General features: G+C 45.4%; 1 protein-coding gene across 3 annotated transcripts in view; it reads left to right on the top strand.

The window, feature by feature from the left end:
* The window catches only part of LOC112217466 (rho guanine nucleotide exchange factor TIAM2), a 36,331-nt gene extending 22,725 nt beyond the window's left edge, over positions 1 to 13,606 (top strand). For all 3 annotated transcript variants that reach the window (XM_024377763.2, XM_024377762.2, XM_024377761.2), the window contains 16 exons: positions 457 to 624; positions 1,162 to 1,266; positions 1,519 to 1,594; positions 1,758 to 1,847; positions 2,214 to 2,429; positions 3,385 to 3,482; positions 7,875 to 8,078; positions 8,641 to 8,709; positions 9,108 to 9,233; positions 10,018 to 10,126; positions 10,278 to 10,457; positions 10,703 to 10,821; positions 11,008 to 11,116; positions 11,248 to 11,306; positions 11,418 to 11,593; positions 11,718 to 13,606. In XM_024377763.2, coding sequence (XP_024233531.1) covers positions 457 to 624; positions 1,162 to 1,266; positions 1,519 to 1,594; positions 1,758 to 1,847; positions 2,214 to 2,429; positions 3,385 to 3,482; positions 7,875 to 8,078; positions 8,641 to 8,709; positions 9,108 to 9,233; positions 10,018 to 10,126; positions 10,278 to 10,457; positions 10,703 to 10,821; positions 11,008 to 11,116; positions 11,248 to 11,306; positions 11,418 to 11,593; positions 11,718 to 12,372 — 2,559 coding nt within the window. In that variant the 3' untranslated portion in view covers positions 12,373 to 13,606. The remainder of the gene's footprint in view (positions 1 to 456; positions 625 to 1,161; positions 1,267 to 1,518; positions 1,595 to 1,757; positions 1,848 to 2,213; positions 2,430 to 3,384; positions 3,483 to 7,874; positions 8,079 to 8,640; positions 8,710 to 9,107; positions 9,234 to 10,017; positions 10,127 to 10,277; positions 10,458 to 10,702; positions 10,822 to 11,007; positions 11,117 to 11,247; positions 11,307 to 11,417; positions 11,594 to 11,717) is intronic.
* The last annotated feature ends 2,364 nt before the right edge of the window (positions 13,607 to 15,970 follow it).

Here is a 15,970-nt window from a genome sequence, read left to right as displayed (position 1 = left end):
GGTCTTTATTCTCCCAGAATTCTATTGTCAACCGGTGTTAATCCCTCTGTACGGCCAGTGAATGGGGACACCTATCAGTGAATGGGGACACCTATCCGTGAATGGGAGACACCACCCGACCTCCCCTTTCACAGACCTGTTGCTATGTACTTTCACTGTCTTTTGACTTCAGTTCAATAGACCCAGCTGAGATTGGGGGTTTTGTGGTGTTTTAATTAAACATCTTTGACTGATAGATTTTTAACAGATGTAATGAAAGTTGTCATTTTTTGTCATAGTGTATAAACATCTGCATCATTGGGGGCAGACGTCCCAGAAAACACAACTTTTCACAAACATTGCCGATAGAGATGTTAAATTCTTGACATAATTATTTAGTAACCTGTTTAATATACGAACGTATTATCGGTTAAGAAACCGGAATAAACATAATTATTCTCCATCTTTGTCTAACAGAGATTGGACGCTCTTGCCAAAATGCAGTTGATAGCACCACCTGAAGGCAACCCTTGGTACAGCAGTTTGGAAACTCCCATTTGTGTGAATATGCCTGACAGCCAAAGCATTACTCTGCACATCAAACCCGATTTCCTCGTATCGGACTTGCTATCTTTGGCCTGTAAGGTAAGCATACTGCATCTATCGCCTAATTATTCATACATTTCAACACTCTCCTAACTCATAACTCCCATGTCAGCATTTTGCCGTGAATTCTCCAGTGACTGATATGGTTGTTAAAGGCAAAGAGGAAACGATAGGAGAAGATTGCTGTAGGGGTGGTACAGAACAGATACTAGTTTAATTGCTCTTGATACCTCAATAATTCATGCTTTCCTTCCGTAGAAAGTTCTCTCACGGCATCCTTTTAGCTGATCGGGAACAGGGTCAGTCGGGGTATAGCTAGTTACCGTAGCTGAAGGCACTCAAGATATCTGACACTCTGAGGCTAAATGGCACCATATTCCCTATATAGTGCACTACTTTTGACCAGAGGTCTAAGGGTCCTAGTCAGGCTTTGGTCAAAAGTAGTGCACTAAGTAGGGAATAAGGTGGCATTTGGGATGTAACCTCAGTGTGTCCTGGTCAAAAGTAGTGCACTACATAGGGAATGGGGAGCCATTTGGGACGAACATGGACTCATCCTCTTGGATCTTGTTCTAGGAGCGGCACCTGGACCCGAGCCAGCACTGCCTGCGTGTGAGGAGGCCGGTGGGTCAGGACACGGAGACCTTCTCCCCAGCGCCCACAGACCCACTACGAGACCTGGTGAGGCCCTGGCCGTATAGTAACTATGGGAAAACGCAGGATCCAATCACTGATACAAGCATTCATTCATTGATTTAGTCACTCATTGTATTATCTCTGAGTCGATACTGAGTCAACTTGCTACATTTCAAGATTCAACCATAATCCACCCATGATTTGAATATAGTTTCAGTGATATCTGGCCTCTTTAGTAAGTACATTGAGGTATGTGATGAGTACTTTTTCAATCTTCTATGTGCTTTTTCTGAACAGGTGTATGAAGAGCTTGAGGTCTTCCCACTCAATGTTTTCACCATACAACTGTCCCGCCCTGACACAGCAGACTTTGGTGAGTAGGGATCATGTGTGTGTGTGTGTGTGTGTGTGTGTGTGTGTGTGTGTGTGTGTGTGTGTGTGTTTGCAGGAAAGAGCCCATTTACTCTTGGGTTGTGTTATTACAGTATACCATCATATATTACTCTGTTTTAACCTCTGATCTCTATCGCCTGTAGGCTTTGCTGTGACAGGCCATGTAGACGGAGCCAGGAAGAGCCATGTCTACTTGAGTGAGGTCAACCCAGGGGGACTGGCTTTCACTGAAGGTACCTCAATTCATCTTTCTAATACATTTGACATATCTACTTTGTATCAGAGGCAGAAAAATACAGTATTGATGCATTTTACTTAAGAGTACATACAGTAGTGGTATGCAGGGACTTGACTAGTGGTAGTGTTGCCACACCCGGACCACACATTTCCCCCTGGAGAAAGCAGTTCAATCCCTTGTTCCGGCATCTCACTTTCTATGCTCTACCCATCCCATCTGTCTCCCCATCCCATACATTTCTATCTATAAAAACGTACAGAAGGACATGGAGTCCCATTCTAATATAGAAAGAGGCCATAGTGGTCAACACTTTGAGGAGATAACTGTCCGATTGGTTGATGTCTCCTTGTTCTTCCCTCAGGTCTGAGAGCGGGGGATGAGATCCTGGTTCTGAATGGGACCAGTGTGTCCAATCTGGACCTGGGGCTGATACACCTGATGTTCAACCACCAGATCCTCCACCTACTGCTCAGACGAGAGGAGCAAGTCCCTGGCGACCACACCTCTGTCTGGCCAGACTGTGACCCCTGGCAGCCAGGACCACCACCACCACCCAGCCACGGTGTCTGGCCTATAGGTAGAGACTACAACTTTGTATTTTCACCTTGTCTTGATACAGGCTACTTCCCAAAGGGCACACTCTTCCCTTTATAGTGCACTACTTTTGACTAGGGCCCATAGACCTCTGGTCAATAATAGTGCACTACATAGAGAATAAGATACCATCCCTTCCCACAGATACAATTCTTTAGACCAAAAAATATGTTGTGTTTTGGAAATTGCAGGTGTTGTTGAGTTACTAGATTTTTTTTTTTTTTACCCTGTTCCTAACTTCGCATTACATTTGGTTTACTATCTGGAGGACATGGTGTTTTCTCACCGGGTATACATTTTATTTTTCCCCACTAGAGGGCCTCAGGCCGAAGTGTTTTCCAGCCTTTGTATCTTGAAGCACAGAGTCAGTGTGTCTGCCACATCATGTTGAAGGGGAATGCCATCCTGCCCAGCCAATGCTGCAGGGTGTTTAGGCCTGGATGGAGACATTCAAATGCCTCATGTTGATTCAATTAAGAAAATGAGAAGAGAGCTGGCATATTTCACTGGGCGGCACAGCACGGCTATTGTTTGGAATGGCCACATGCTATTTATAACACCATGGGAGGACAATCATCATTGTCTTGATTACATTACTCAATATTGATTTAATGGTGTGTTTATGTGTGCAGTATAAGGGTGTGTGTGCGTGTTTTTACTTTAAATAGCATGATACTGTTATTCCTGTTGGTGTGACGCCAAGTAAGCTGTGCAAGACCCCGGGGAGAGGAGGAGTGCGGCCAAATGAATTGCTCCTGCCTGCTGGGCTTGTAGTGAAGCCAGATCAATGCTGGTTGACACCAGTCAGGTGGACTTAACCAGTAAAACTGCCTCCAGTGGTCTAACCAGGAATTCTCTCTCAGCATCTGTAGATATGTGTGTGTGTGTGTGTGTGGTCCATCTATTTAATCATACTGGCCTGTCTGCTTCTCTCTCAGATATGCCACTGCCCCAGGAGCTTCCAGAGAGCTCCGTAGCTCCTCCCTTGGTGTCACAACAACCACGACCTGCTGATGAGATGGAGCAGCTCGGCCAGGTGAGATGGAGGGCTCTATTTTCGATTGGCATTAAGCCAGCGCAATTATTAAATGCTTGTTAGTAAATTCGACCGGAGCTCTGCCATTTTTAAACACATCCACCGGGATTGGTAATTTACCTGTCTTGTATGAACTCATTTGCGCTGAGGTGGAAGGGGTGGCACTATCTGAGGTGTGTCCTTAAAAAAGTGCGCCAAAAGTGCCAATTTCAGGCAGTGCTGGTGGGGATATTTAAGACTAACCGAAAGCTGGTTTTAGCGGTAACGTGATTGGTTATGGCATGGATTTTGACAGCAGAAGCGCAGCCTATCCAGCCGTGATATACAGTGCCTACAAATGTAGGATCTAAATTTGAGCCAGTTTGCTACTCCAGAAAAATAACAGGACATGTGAATTATTACATTTACTTGTAGGGGTTGATACATTTTTCGTTAGGGCAAATCAAGTCTGACATTTTAAAGTGGAAATTACAAACTTTAGAAGCCTTTTTAAACCTTGAGTAGACTACAAGTTATTATTTCCTGCTGTGCAGGAACATTTTCAACAACAAATGAGTGATCAAATTGAGATCCTACATCTGTATATGCGTATGGGACAAGAGAGATGTGCTTTTTGTGCCCGTAAAACTTGTATGGTTGTTTTTTTCCCATGTTGTAAAAACCAAGCAAAGCCTTCCCTCCTCTCAATGAAGGCTGTTTTTTCCCCCCTACCCAAGTCAGCTAGTCAAGACTAGTATCGATAAAGGGTTTGGAGAGAACATCCCCTTTTATTCTGTACATTATTTTAGCCAGCTCCTGTCATTATTTGGGATGTGCTTAAAACCCCTCATGACCATATGCCCATCATGGAATGAGAGATGAGCTCATACTGGTGACCCTATTTAGAAACATTTAAGTTATTTTCCTGTAACAATATTTTTTGATGAAAAAACAAAACCTTAGTTGGCTACCCTGACCCTACTATAGCGAATGCTGGTTCAACAGCAATGCGTCTTATCCTGGCCATGCATTAGCCAAGTAGCCTATCAATAAAAGGTTTCTTAATGGTCTACTCGTGAGGCTTTTGCCATCATGCTTTTGCGTGAACAATTCACAAAGGCCTACCTGCAGGGAATACTCCATTCGGCTGGTATCCATCCCCCATTTCCAAAGAGCGCCTCTTGTCTGGTTACCAAAGACTCACTCCACCAAGCATATTCAAATTATTCAAACCTATCAAAGGTAGGCCTAGGCTACATCTTTCTTATTGAGAACGTGCCTCACACATGCAATACAATTTACGGGAGCCTAGGATTTTTTATTTGAGGAGAAGTGCGATGTAGGCCTATACTCCTTAAAGACAATTTTAACACTCCAAACATATTGAGCAAACACAGGTGTTGTTTTTTTTTTACTGCTATTAGGCTACTAGCTACTGCAGCCTCTGCTATTTAATCGACTGTAGTATCAATCCATAATGGACTATGATGAGAATAGTCTGTACCCCGAGCTGAATTGGAGTTGATTACAACGCAAAAGCCTGTCAATAACCTACAAAACTTGAGACAATGGCATGCAGTATTAAGCCCTGAAACGCGTTGATTGGCCAGTGAGTGGCCAAGCCCTCATCACACCTCCAATGTATTTATTCATCTAAACCCAGCCCTTTCACACCACCGCCAGCTACTGCACTCATAATTCCCGCTGTGAAAATAGCAAAAAAGATTGCTGACACATATTTCTGGCACCTATGGTGCTACCGCCAGAGATTTACCAATGCGTTAGGTTTGTGAAAATAGAGCCTGGAGAGTGTGTGTGGGTCGAGGACAGAGATTTGTAGATGTCATCGTGTAGCGAAATACTTTCTAGCTCCAACAGTGCAGTAATATCTATCAATGTGCGTGTGTCAGTGGAGGTTTAAGAGCAGTGAGTGGTGTGTTTGGTCCCATGCCGTGTGTTGGTGATCAGGGGTTACTCTGTGGTGATCAGGACATCTGCTAAGATGAGATGAGGTGCCAGGAGAGTACTGTCTCAGGTTCAAGCCCAGGTCATACACACCTGCAATGCCATGGCATTGACAACAACACCATCACACAATATCAACTGGTATCAACAACTATTGGAAGTATGAAGGGACTCTTCTGGTAGAACAATGGCCTGAGAGAGAGTCCCTCACTTCAGGAATTCATTCACATCAAATGACACTGCCTTAGGGTGTCGACGAATGGTGGCGATTCAACATGTAGAATCATTGCGTAATGGGCAGAAAATGGTGGCCGATGTTGTGTGGTCAGAGGCGATAGAATGGCCACCCACTGCACATTACTGACATTTATATTGGTCTGTCATGTCCTTTAGATTTGAAGGCAGTTGCTTCAAAGACAATATCCTCTATTACTCGAAGTAAATAAATCCCTTTCTCTGCTTTCACTTGAAATCCACTCGCCCAAATGTCTTTCCCAGCCAGCTAACGCCTCCCTCCCTGCCTCCTCCAAGGCTCCTAAAGCCCATAGACACTCCAAGCCTTGTCAGCACACATGACCCTGAGTAGACTGCTAATCCAATCCAGGCTTACTGCCTAAGTGTGTGTGACAGAGAGAGAGAGAGAGAGAGAGACACAGTGAGAGAGAGAGAGGTGTAGTACGACAAACTGCAGGCTTACTCCTTAAGTGTGTGTGACAGAGAGTGACATAAATAAAGAAAGAGAGGGATAGAGAGAGACGGTAAAGAGAGGGAGAGAGAAGTTAGATAGAGAGGGAGAGTATGGGAATTTCCAGGGATTAATGGCTACCAGCAGAGGTCAGAACGCCCAGCCTCGCATGTAGCATGTTGTTTCTATCCAGCTCCACCAACAACAGCCAGAGGTTCACCCCGGGAAAGCAGCCCCGGGTGGCCCTGTCGACCAGGGCTATGTGCTGGGTGCTGCCCCAGGAGGATGAGGGTGAGGTGGAAGTGGGGGTGGGGGATTTCATCCCTGGGACTTTCACCCTGTCATCTCTCAGGCAGTCCCTGAAGGACAGGCTGGCCGGGCTGCTGGATGAGGTGGCCTCCTGCGTAGCCTGCGAGCAGGCAGCCGACGGGATCACCCTGCTGGTAGTACCGTAGCTAGTGTACTGTGGTGTCTCTCTGTATCGTAGTTATTGTTGTACTGTACTCTCTCTGTGTTTGAGCTGCACTGCACTGATGATGCATCACGTTGTTTTTGCTTTGATGTTGTTGCCTAGAAACAAGAGCTTTTTTGAATGCACTGTTTTTACTGTTGAGATCTTATTGTAGGTATAAGATACACAGGCTAGACGCTCATGTGAGACACACGGAGAGCAAATGTTACGGGAAGTAATAAGCCCATGAACGTTAATGCTTGGAATCTTTTTCCCATTCTCTGTCCGACCTTGCTTCTAGTTCAGAGGGTATTTTAAAGCTGGATTGCAGCGCAGCACAATAGTCCTAACCAAGGGGATTTATTCGTTTGTCAGCACTTTATTATAGCCTGACAGGAGACGTTGTGATGACAAAATGAACAAAGCCTTGGCGGGGGATCCTATCTGTTTAATCTGCTATTGAGGGTTGCCTCGGCCCGTGCGTGTGTTCACCGCTGATTGATTCAAACTTTCTTCGAGAGGGTGAAAGTGTATGTGATGTGAAATGCTTGTTCATAAACTTGACATCAGCTTATTCGTGTTGTACCTCACTGTTAGGCGCTCTCTCTCATGTTTTATGGAAAATTGTTGACAAAATAAGTATTTTCTAATTGAATCGAATTGATTCATTTTGGCTGAATCATTATGGTAATAAAACAAATATCTAATACTCCGAGTTGATGTGTGCAGCCCAAATGACACCCTATTCCCAATAGTGTGCACACTACCTGAGCCCTATGGCTTAAACCTGGGATGCACCTCAAATGGCACTCCATTCCATTTACAGTGTGCTGGTCAAAAGTAGTGCACTATATAGGGAATAGGTTGCCATTTGTAGACCCTGACACTCTGCACTCTTTGCCTCTCCATAAATACAGAGGGAGTGGTTTGACACCCTCTCATACTACACAAGGGGTTGATGATTTAAACTGACTGATTATTAAAGGGGAATTTCATTCAAAAACGATATTTTGGTATTATTTTCATTAGTCCGCTGTTGATTACAGTCCCAAAATGTTTTGCATGTCAGTAGTCAATTTGTCAAGATATTGGACTTTTAATAAGAAAAGTGTCTCCATCACATCATCATGATGATGCAACGTGTCATAGGATGCAAAAAATATTGTGATATTCCCCTTTAAGATTAGGTGCTTGTTACAGTAGATTCCGAGCTGATTTGTAATCGTCACACCCCTGTGTAAAGGGCAGTCATTTGATATTCAGAGCTGAAATGAGAATATCTCCTAATTCGTCTCTCTTCTGTTTCCTTCAGAATGTGGAGACGGTGTGCTCGCTGTACCAGACCTTCCCAGAGGGCCGTGGGGCGGTGGTGGTCGAGGGCCAGAGAAACCCCTATTCCATGGAGCCCCTCGGGCCACAAGTCCAGAAGCCCCCCTGCCCCAGACACATGTCTATCTCTGAGAGGCTCTGTAAGGTCATACAGGAACTGGTAGACACAGAGAAGTCCTACGTCAAGGTACATACCTGGCCATATTTATGTTTTTTTTTGTCATATTTAAAAAATGTCATATTTCATAATGTCATTGTAAATTGTACTTGTAATTCAGCGTGTCGCTGTCATTTGTACAATTATTTGTTAAATCATTTAAAATACATTATCATCATCAAATCGTCTCAGAGTAGGAGTGCTGATTTAGGATCAGTTTTGCATTTGAAATGGTAATGAATGGACAGAGTGGATCTGATTTTATATCAGCAATCGTGCTCTGAGACACTTTATGAATACGGGTCATGATCACTCACATTCTGCTGCCTCATCTAAGAGAGTGCTGGAACGTCCTCTCCGGGGATGTAAAATTGATGGTCTCTCTTTATTAATGGTAATGAATGGTCTCTTAAGTGCCTCTTTATTAAGGATCTCTCGTAGCATTTAGTGTAATGTATGCTTACCACCTGCTACTCTAATGTCCACGTGTCAGGCTGAGGAGAATGATGATTTCTCTGTCGGTGACCGGTGTAATAGTGATGATAGTGATGATGTCACAGTCTAATGACGTTTCCCCCTGTCTGTCCCTTAGGACCTGGGCTGTCTGTTTGACATTTACCTGACCCCTCTACAGAGTGAGACCTTCCTCAGCCATGACGAGGTAGAGCACGACGGGGGCCACTATGGAAAGACATACGTGTAGATGTCTAAATGTATTTTTACATGTCTAAACATGTTAAATACAATAACATTTCATTATGACTTGTTAGTCAGCTGTATGTTAGTGTGACTGACCAGGGTTGGAACCGGGGTCTCAGGGAATAAAAAGTGGTCAGATCTCAGACAATGCTAACCATCACATGAGCGTGGTTCCCAACCACCTACGCTACATCCGCTACATTGGCTGTAAACCTCTTCCCGTCTTCTAACTTGTACTTTTTGGGCATTTGAATTTGCTATTCACTGTAGATTTTTTTTTTTTTTTAAGTGCCAAAAAAGGGTTTCTAAAAATAAAGAAATGGGTCGTTTCTAACTGCTGTTCTCTCCACCCTCCACTAGATGGAGTCTCTGTTTGGCAGTCTGCCTGAGATGCTGGACTTCCAGAGAGTGTTCCTACACACCCTGGAGGAGCGCATCGCCTCCTCGCCCAACTTCAGCTCTCTGGAGACCCCGGAACAGTTCAAGGTAGATTCCCTATGAGTTTGGGGTTACGTGCCAAATGGCACATTATACCATTTACACAGTGTATAAAACATTAAGAACACCTTCCTAATATTCAGTTGCACCCTCCCACTTTTGCCCTCAGAACAGCCTCAATTCATTGGCGTATGTACTCTACAAGGTGTCGAAAGCGTTCAACATGAATGCTGGCCCATGTTGACTCCAATGCTTCCCACAGTTGGCTGTAAGTTGGCTGGATGTCCTTTGGGTGGTGGACCATTCTTGACACACACAGGAAACGGTTGAGCGTTAAAAAAAACCAACAGCAGCGTTGCAGTTCTTGTGCCTACTACCATACCTCGTTCAAACGCACTTAAATATTTTGTCTTACCCATTCACCCTCTGAATGGCATGCATACGCAATCCATGTCTCAAATTGTCTCAAGGCTTGAAAATCCTTCTTTAATTTGTCTCCTCCCCTTCATCTACACTGATTGAAGTGGATTTAACACGTGACATCAATAAGGAATCATAGCTTTCACCTGGATTCACCTGGTCAGTCTGTCATGGATAGAGCTGGTGTTCCTAATGTTTTGTATGCTCACGGCTGTGGTCAAAAAGTAGTGTCCTTTATAGGGAATAGGGTTTAATTTGGGATGCGGCCTCGAGGTCTAGTGGAAAATCTTCAAGCTTTATCAACAGGATGTTACTTAACCTACTGACTGCACTGTTAGTCAGCGGTAGGCCTATTTGATGTTCACAGGAAGTGAATAGCAAGCATTCTCTCTTTCTCTCTCTCTGCATCCAGAAACTTCTCTTCTCGCTGGGCGGCTCCTTCCTCTACTATGCCGACCACTTCAAGCTCTACAGCGGCTTCTGTGCCAACCACATCAAAGTCCAGAAGGTTCTGGAACGAGGTAAGGGTGATGCCTACCTTATGTACAGTAGACCTGCTCAGTTAATCCCTGCTCAGTTAATCATTAAATGCCATCTGAAAAGCCAGTGCAAAAGGCAGCCAATCAATGCCTGCATCAAAGCCTGCTTTAAGTCCTCATTTCCTGTTTACAGCAAAGACGGACCGGGCTTTCAAGGAGTTCCTGGAAGCAAGGAACCCCACCAAGCAGCACTCTTCCACCCTGGAGTCGTACCTCATTAAGCCAGTCCAGAGGGTGCTCAAGTACCCCCTGCTGCTCCGAGAGCTGGTCTCCCTCACTGACCCCGAAAGCGAGGAGCACAGCCACCTCACAGGTAGGACTACATATGTCATGGCTTATGTGGGAGCCCGCATAGACACACACGGGGACATGTACGCACACACACACACACACACACACACACACACACACACACACACACACACACACACACACACACACACACACACACAACCATAAGACCCAGAGACAGCAGTCTTTCCAGGTTTGTCTGATGTGTTAGGGGTGAGCTCTCTTGACGTGCACCTCTCTGTGTGTCTACCTGTCTCTATCCATCAGAGGCCCTGAGAGCCATGGAGAAGGTGGCCAGCCACATCAATGAGATGCAGAAGATCTACGAGGACTACGGCACTGTTTTTGACCAACTGGTGGCAGAGCAGAGTGGCCCTGAGAAAGAGGTACAGTACAGTAATCACCACCACACATAACTGGCAAATGAAACTACAATAATATGAATATCTGATTCTGTCCTTTCAAATAATTGTATGAACGATATGAATGTACTCATTGTAGAGTGAGTTCATTGGAGGAAACCCCTCCACAATCAGCCTCCCAGACTAAGTGTCCTCCTCTCTCTTCTCCAGGTGACAGAGATCTCCATGGGGGAGTTCCTCATCCACTCCTCTTTAAAGTGGCTCAACCCTCTCCCCTCCCTGTGTCGCATGAGGAAAGACCCTGAACTGACAGTGTTCGGTGAGTGGGGCTTTTTCCAATGACGAGTTGAATCCAAATGACTTGACACGATGATGTCAATATTTTCATCTTTATTACAACAATCCAGAACTGTCGGACTCAAATCGAGTTGCTCCTGCCTCTGTCCTCAGTTTTCAAGAGAGCAGTGATCCTGGTGTACCGTGAGAGCAGCAAGATGAGGAAGAGGATGGTGAGTCTCACTGTGCTCAAACGCACGTCTACCGATAACTTTACGTTATTACAATGGATATCACACATGTTCTGAAGCGTGTGTCCATTTTGGTTTCTTTTTATGCTACAGACCACGTCACGCTCCGACCTGGACCCCTTCAAGTTCCGCTGGCTCATCCCAGTGTCGGCAGTGCAGGTCCGCCCGGGGAACACAGCAGGAGCAGAGAACCCTTGTGTCTGGGAGCTGGTCCACACCAAGTCTCAGGTGGAGGGGAGACCAGAGACCGTATTCCAGCTCTGCAGCAGGTGAGAGATTACATGAAAATGACAGCGATAATGGATGTTTTATCAATCATGAGAACTAAAAATATGTACACATTTGAATTAACATGGCCTAGTTGACTTGATCTCATATATGCGTCTTTTCCAGTGGTTTGGAGAATAAGGCCAGTGTGGTGAAAGCTCTTCGCTCCCTTCGAGACTGCACCCGGAGGCCTCTCCTACCAGAGAGGGGTTCTAGAGAGCACCTAGGCTCCCTCCGCAGGACCCAGCCTGCACCTGTCAGAGACGGCTCCTGGAGGAGAAGACAACAGCGCCAACCAGAGGCCGGGAGGACTGCAGGCCACCAGCACCACTCAGACGACAGCAGTGTGTCCAGCGGTGGCCCCTACCCTGGTCCAGGAGAAACCCACACGGAGCCCCAGCTCCCCAGCCGCTCCTCCACGGGCCTCCACAGCCTGGAAGGCACCACACTGGGCAAGAGGGCCTGGCTGTGCTCCCTGACCAGCACCCTGGAAGCCCAGCTCCAGAGACTCAACTTCACAGAAGAGGCCGGGCCGAGGAGCACGGGGACCCAGCAGGAGCACCTCATACAGGGGGTCCCACAGCCCCACCCTGCTGTCCAGAAGAGGGTGAGCAGTCTGCAGGGGGGCCAGGGGAGGCAGGATAATGACTCCCAGTGTGTGGACTTCAACGCCCTACTAGGGAGGGACTTCAGTGTGCAGAGCCTGAACTCTGTGGTCAACGAGGACTGCTTCTATGATACGGTCATGGGAATTCAGAAGGCTGCCATTCCAACGCTATAGTGGCCTAGGGGAAACTTCACCCCAGAGAGCTGATGAACACCTGCCTAGGATCGTATCACACTGACTACTTTAGAGCCTGGTCAAGTTGCTATGGACGAGAGGATGAATCTCTTTAATGTGCTTACTCTGACTCTGCAGAGTAGGCTTTGACTGAAGAACTGAGCTCTGATCACAGTTACTTGACTTGACTCGATCCTTTTAGCTCCTAGAAGAGCGAAGGCCTGAAGGTCCCACAGTTCCACACCGTCTCAGTACATATGTAAATGGTTGCCCATGGGACTCTCCGGTCTGTCCCTATGTTTTGCTGCACTCTATAAGCTATAAACACAGTTGCCTACGTTCAATAGCGTTCCTTTCACCTTTTTTTTCTCTCGAATTCATCTGGTTTGTAAATATAATGCAGTATCTCAATCGCGAGTAGCTTTCTATTTTCATGGCTTTTTTTTGACAAAAGCAGTTGTTAGTTCAAGACTGGAATTGCTTGATAAAAAACATCTGATATGAGTATTTTATTTGAACCTGTTCCTATTTATATGTATCTCTATATTATTTTGTTCGTGTGTTAATATCGACAGAAAAACTAAGATTAAGTGTCACATTTCTATTTCATTTATCTTATTAAGTTAAAGCAAAGTCCCTTTTGAAGCTCTTTCATATTTAAAGTGATTTGATGTATCAACTTGAAGAATTCAAGACCCTGGGACTACACGGTTCTCTCTGCACAAAGCTCAGTTCTGAGATATTGAGCGTCAACATTTTCCTATCCCAGATCTCAGAACTGTTGTGTAGCGAATTCTTCTTTCATATTTTATATATACGCTAGTCTATCACCTTGCGTACAATCATTTTTGATTGACAACCCAAGCATTGTGTGATTGGATCGCAGATAGAACCTTATAGGACCAAGTTAAAAGGTGTTTGTGCAGATAGTTACTTTCTGATAGAGTTTTTTTTTTTTCAGCGTAAAATGACTTTAAACAAAATCGGACATATCTCACATGTAAAGGACCATCTAAAGAGCAACTCCATGTGAATAACACATTGTTTGACCAAAATGACGGGTGGGACTATAAGGTTCAAAGGTCACAAATTGTTGAAATGTTTGTTATCATTATTCCAATTTAGCTGAATTGTAATTTATTCTCTAATAATGAATATTATTTTCATATACATGACATTGTACAGGTAAAGTTAAATGATGTAATATTTAATAAAAAAATACATTTAAAAAACAGGCTAACAGTGGAGTTGTTCTGATTGATAGATAGATGCTTTGTAATTACTGTAGGTTGTTGGCTAATCAAGGTCTTATCCACTAGACACCAAATGGAAGAAAACTGACTGAAACGGGGAGCACCGACCTGACCTTGACCAATAAGAAACTCATTTTTGTTGCAAAACGTTTTCTGTTGCAAAATGTTTTGCTACGGTTTGCTACGGCACTAATATATACTGGATGAGAGAATGCATTAGAAACTCTGAGGGGTACAGAAGAAGAGTGTAAAGAAAGATGCAAAATATTCATACACTTTCTTTCTTCCTCCTGCTGCTCCATCCATTAGCTAGAGGGAGGTAGAGCCCAAATTTTGACTTTGGAGCCCTGGACCAGAGCTAGCCACAACAACCACAGCCACACCACAGAGACTGTGGGGCCATGGGCCAGAGCTAGCCACAACAACCACACCACATCAGTGTAGCTGCAGCATCCTTTACCCGAGCCTCAGTGTGTGTGTGTGTGTGCGTGCGTGCGTGTGTGTGACACACAGATTCTTCCTCCTTCAGACAGTGGAGTTGAGGCTCTGGTGAATACAGACACTGTAGCTAGCTGGCGCAGGGAGAGATCTTTTTTTTAATCCAGTCTATCAGCACCAACACAACGAGTCATAATTGCTGGCCCGCTTTCCAGGTCTTTTTGTTCACAGGTCTGTGGACAGCGTTAATTAGGTGTAAGGGCGTCAGCCAGTCTCCGTCACATAAAATGGAGGAATGGAGGGAGTAGTAGAAATTAGAAGGGAAGGAGATGTATTTTCCACTCAGTTGGTGCAGTTCTCTAAGGGGAGAATGTCCTTGGTCACTTTAGCTACAGTCTTGGATCTGAAGGATGAGACACAGCCTTCCTGGGCCAGACACAAAAGACAGACAGACATGCGGACGGATAGACAGACAGGAGAATAGACACACACACACACAACAAAGATGGAGACCACACACACGAAACAAAGACACACACTCAGGAGATGGAGAGGTTTAAGGTATGTGCGTAACAGATTGCGTTAAAGGGAAAACAGGAGGCTGTGTGTGATGGCAAGCCGGTTCAGTTCCTGTTGCCACAGTAACACCTTTTGTGAAGGGCCATAAACACAGCCTACTTCACACACACACACACATAAATTCAACATGAGCCTCCACCACTGAACATACTGCCACACTGCCGCCTGACAGCCTTGAGGAGAGAGGAAACACACTTCAGCGTGCCTACTGCTTACTCTTCACAAGAAAAAGGCCTTGGAAGAGAAGCTGTGTTGAAAAAGAAGTAAATGTTGGTCTCGGCAGTGGGTGGATTAAAGAAGGAGTGGATGACAGAGGAATGGGGAATGGCTGAATTTAGATCTATCTCTGGGGGCAGAGTGCAGGAGGACTGGAGGCTGGGCTCCACAGATACCACAGCCCACTGTCAGCAGCTCCTCTGAACTGACAAACGGTTGAAGGCAGTGCCTGGTCCACCACTTCCTCCACTTTCTCCTCTCAAAACTCCCTCTGCCTGCCTACTTCAGTACCACTAGACTCTCTTGTCTGCCAGCCTCGTGCTCTTTTCTCTGCCCAGACCAATAGAGGGGGATTGCCGTTCCACAAAGACTGCAGTGGAAGACCCACAGGCAGGCAGGTGTGCTCTGCTCTCTGGTATGCTCCAACACAGCTGGGTCTCTTCAGCCATCAGTGGATCAGCCTGCCTCCTGCCATTCATCCATGATATGACTGGGATCCTCCTGGGGCCTCCTGGACCTACAGCGCAAAGGGAAGGGAACTCTGCTGCTACCTCGCCGAGGTGCATGAATTGAGGAGCAAACTGAAGTGAAAAGAGGAAATTCAGCAACTCGGGATATTTTTTTCTTTGTTCAAAACTCAACTAGCACTCGCTGACCTGACATACTCACATACACGTGTGTGTGTGTGTGTCTGCAAATCTCTCAGACACGGGAGAAACGTTCCATTGTGAGTTGTGCGACTGGATGACCACTGGATGGATAGAATAGTGGTAAGTGTGCGCTGCAAGTGTTTCCTTCTTCCTTCTCTCGTCATGCGAGACTGATTACAACGCATTAGGTAGACTTCCGTTAGATAATATGGACCACATCTAGCGACAGTAATCTACAGTTGGACTGAGATATGTCTATGGGTGACAGTTTGTGTACACGAGCACATCTGTTAGCAACGTGGACATGTCGAGTAACACCCGATCGATTTACACGATCCTCGTTCTAATAACTTTGTCGACAGCTTGTTTATTTGCACTTTCCATCGCAGCTCATGTACCGTCCTTATTATGGCTTGTCCAATCAGGTAGCCGGAAATGGGTTCCATCTTTTCCCCTCATCAT

This window comes from Oncorhynchus tshawytscha, linkage group LG18 (assembly GCF_018296145.1).
Source record: "Oncorhynchus tshawytscha isolate Ot180627B linkage group LG18, Otsh_v2.0, whole genome shotgun sequence".
NCBI lineage: Eukaryota > Metazoa > Chordata > Actinopteri > Salmoniformes > Salmonidae > Oncorhynchus > Oncorhynchus tshawytscha.
This window is presented reverse-complemented; position numbering and strand designations above follow the sequence as displayed.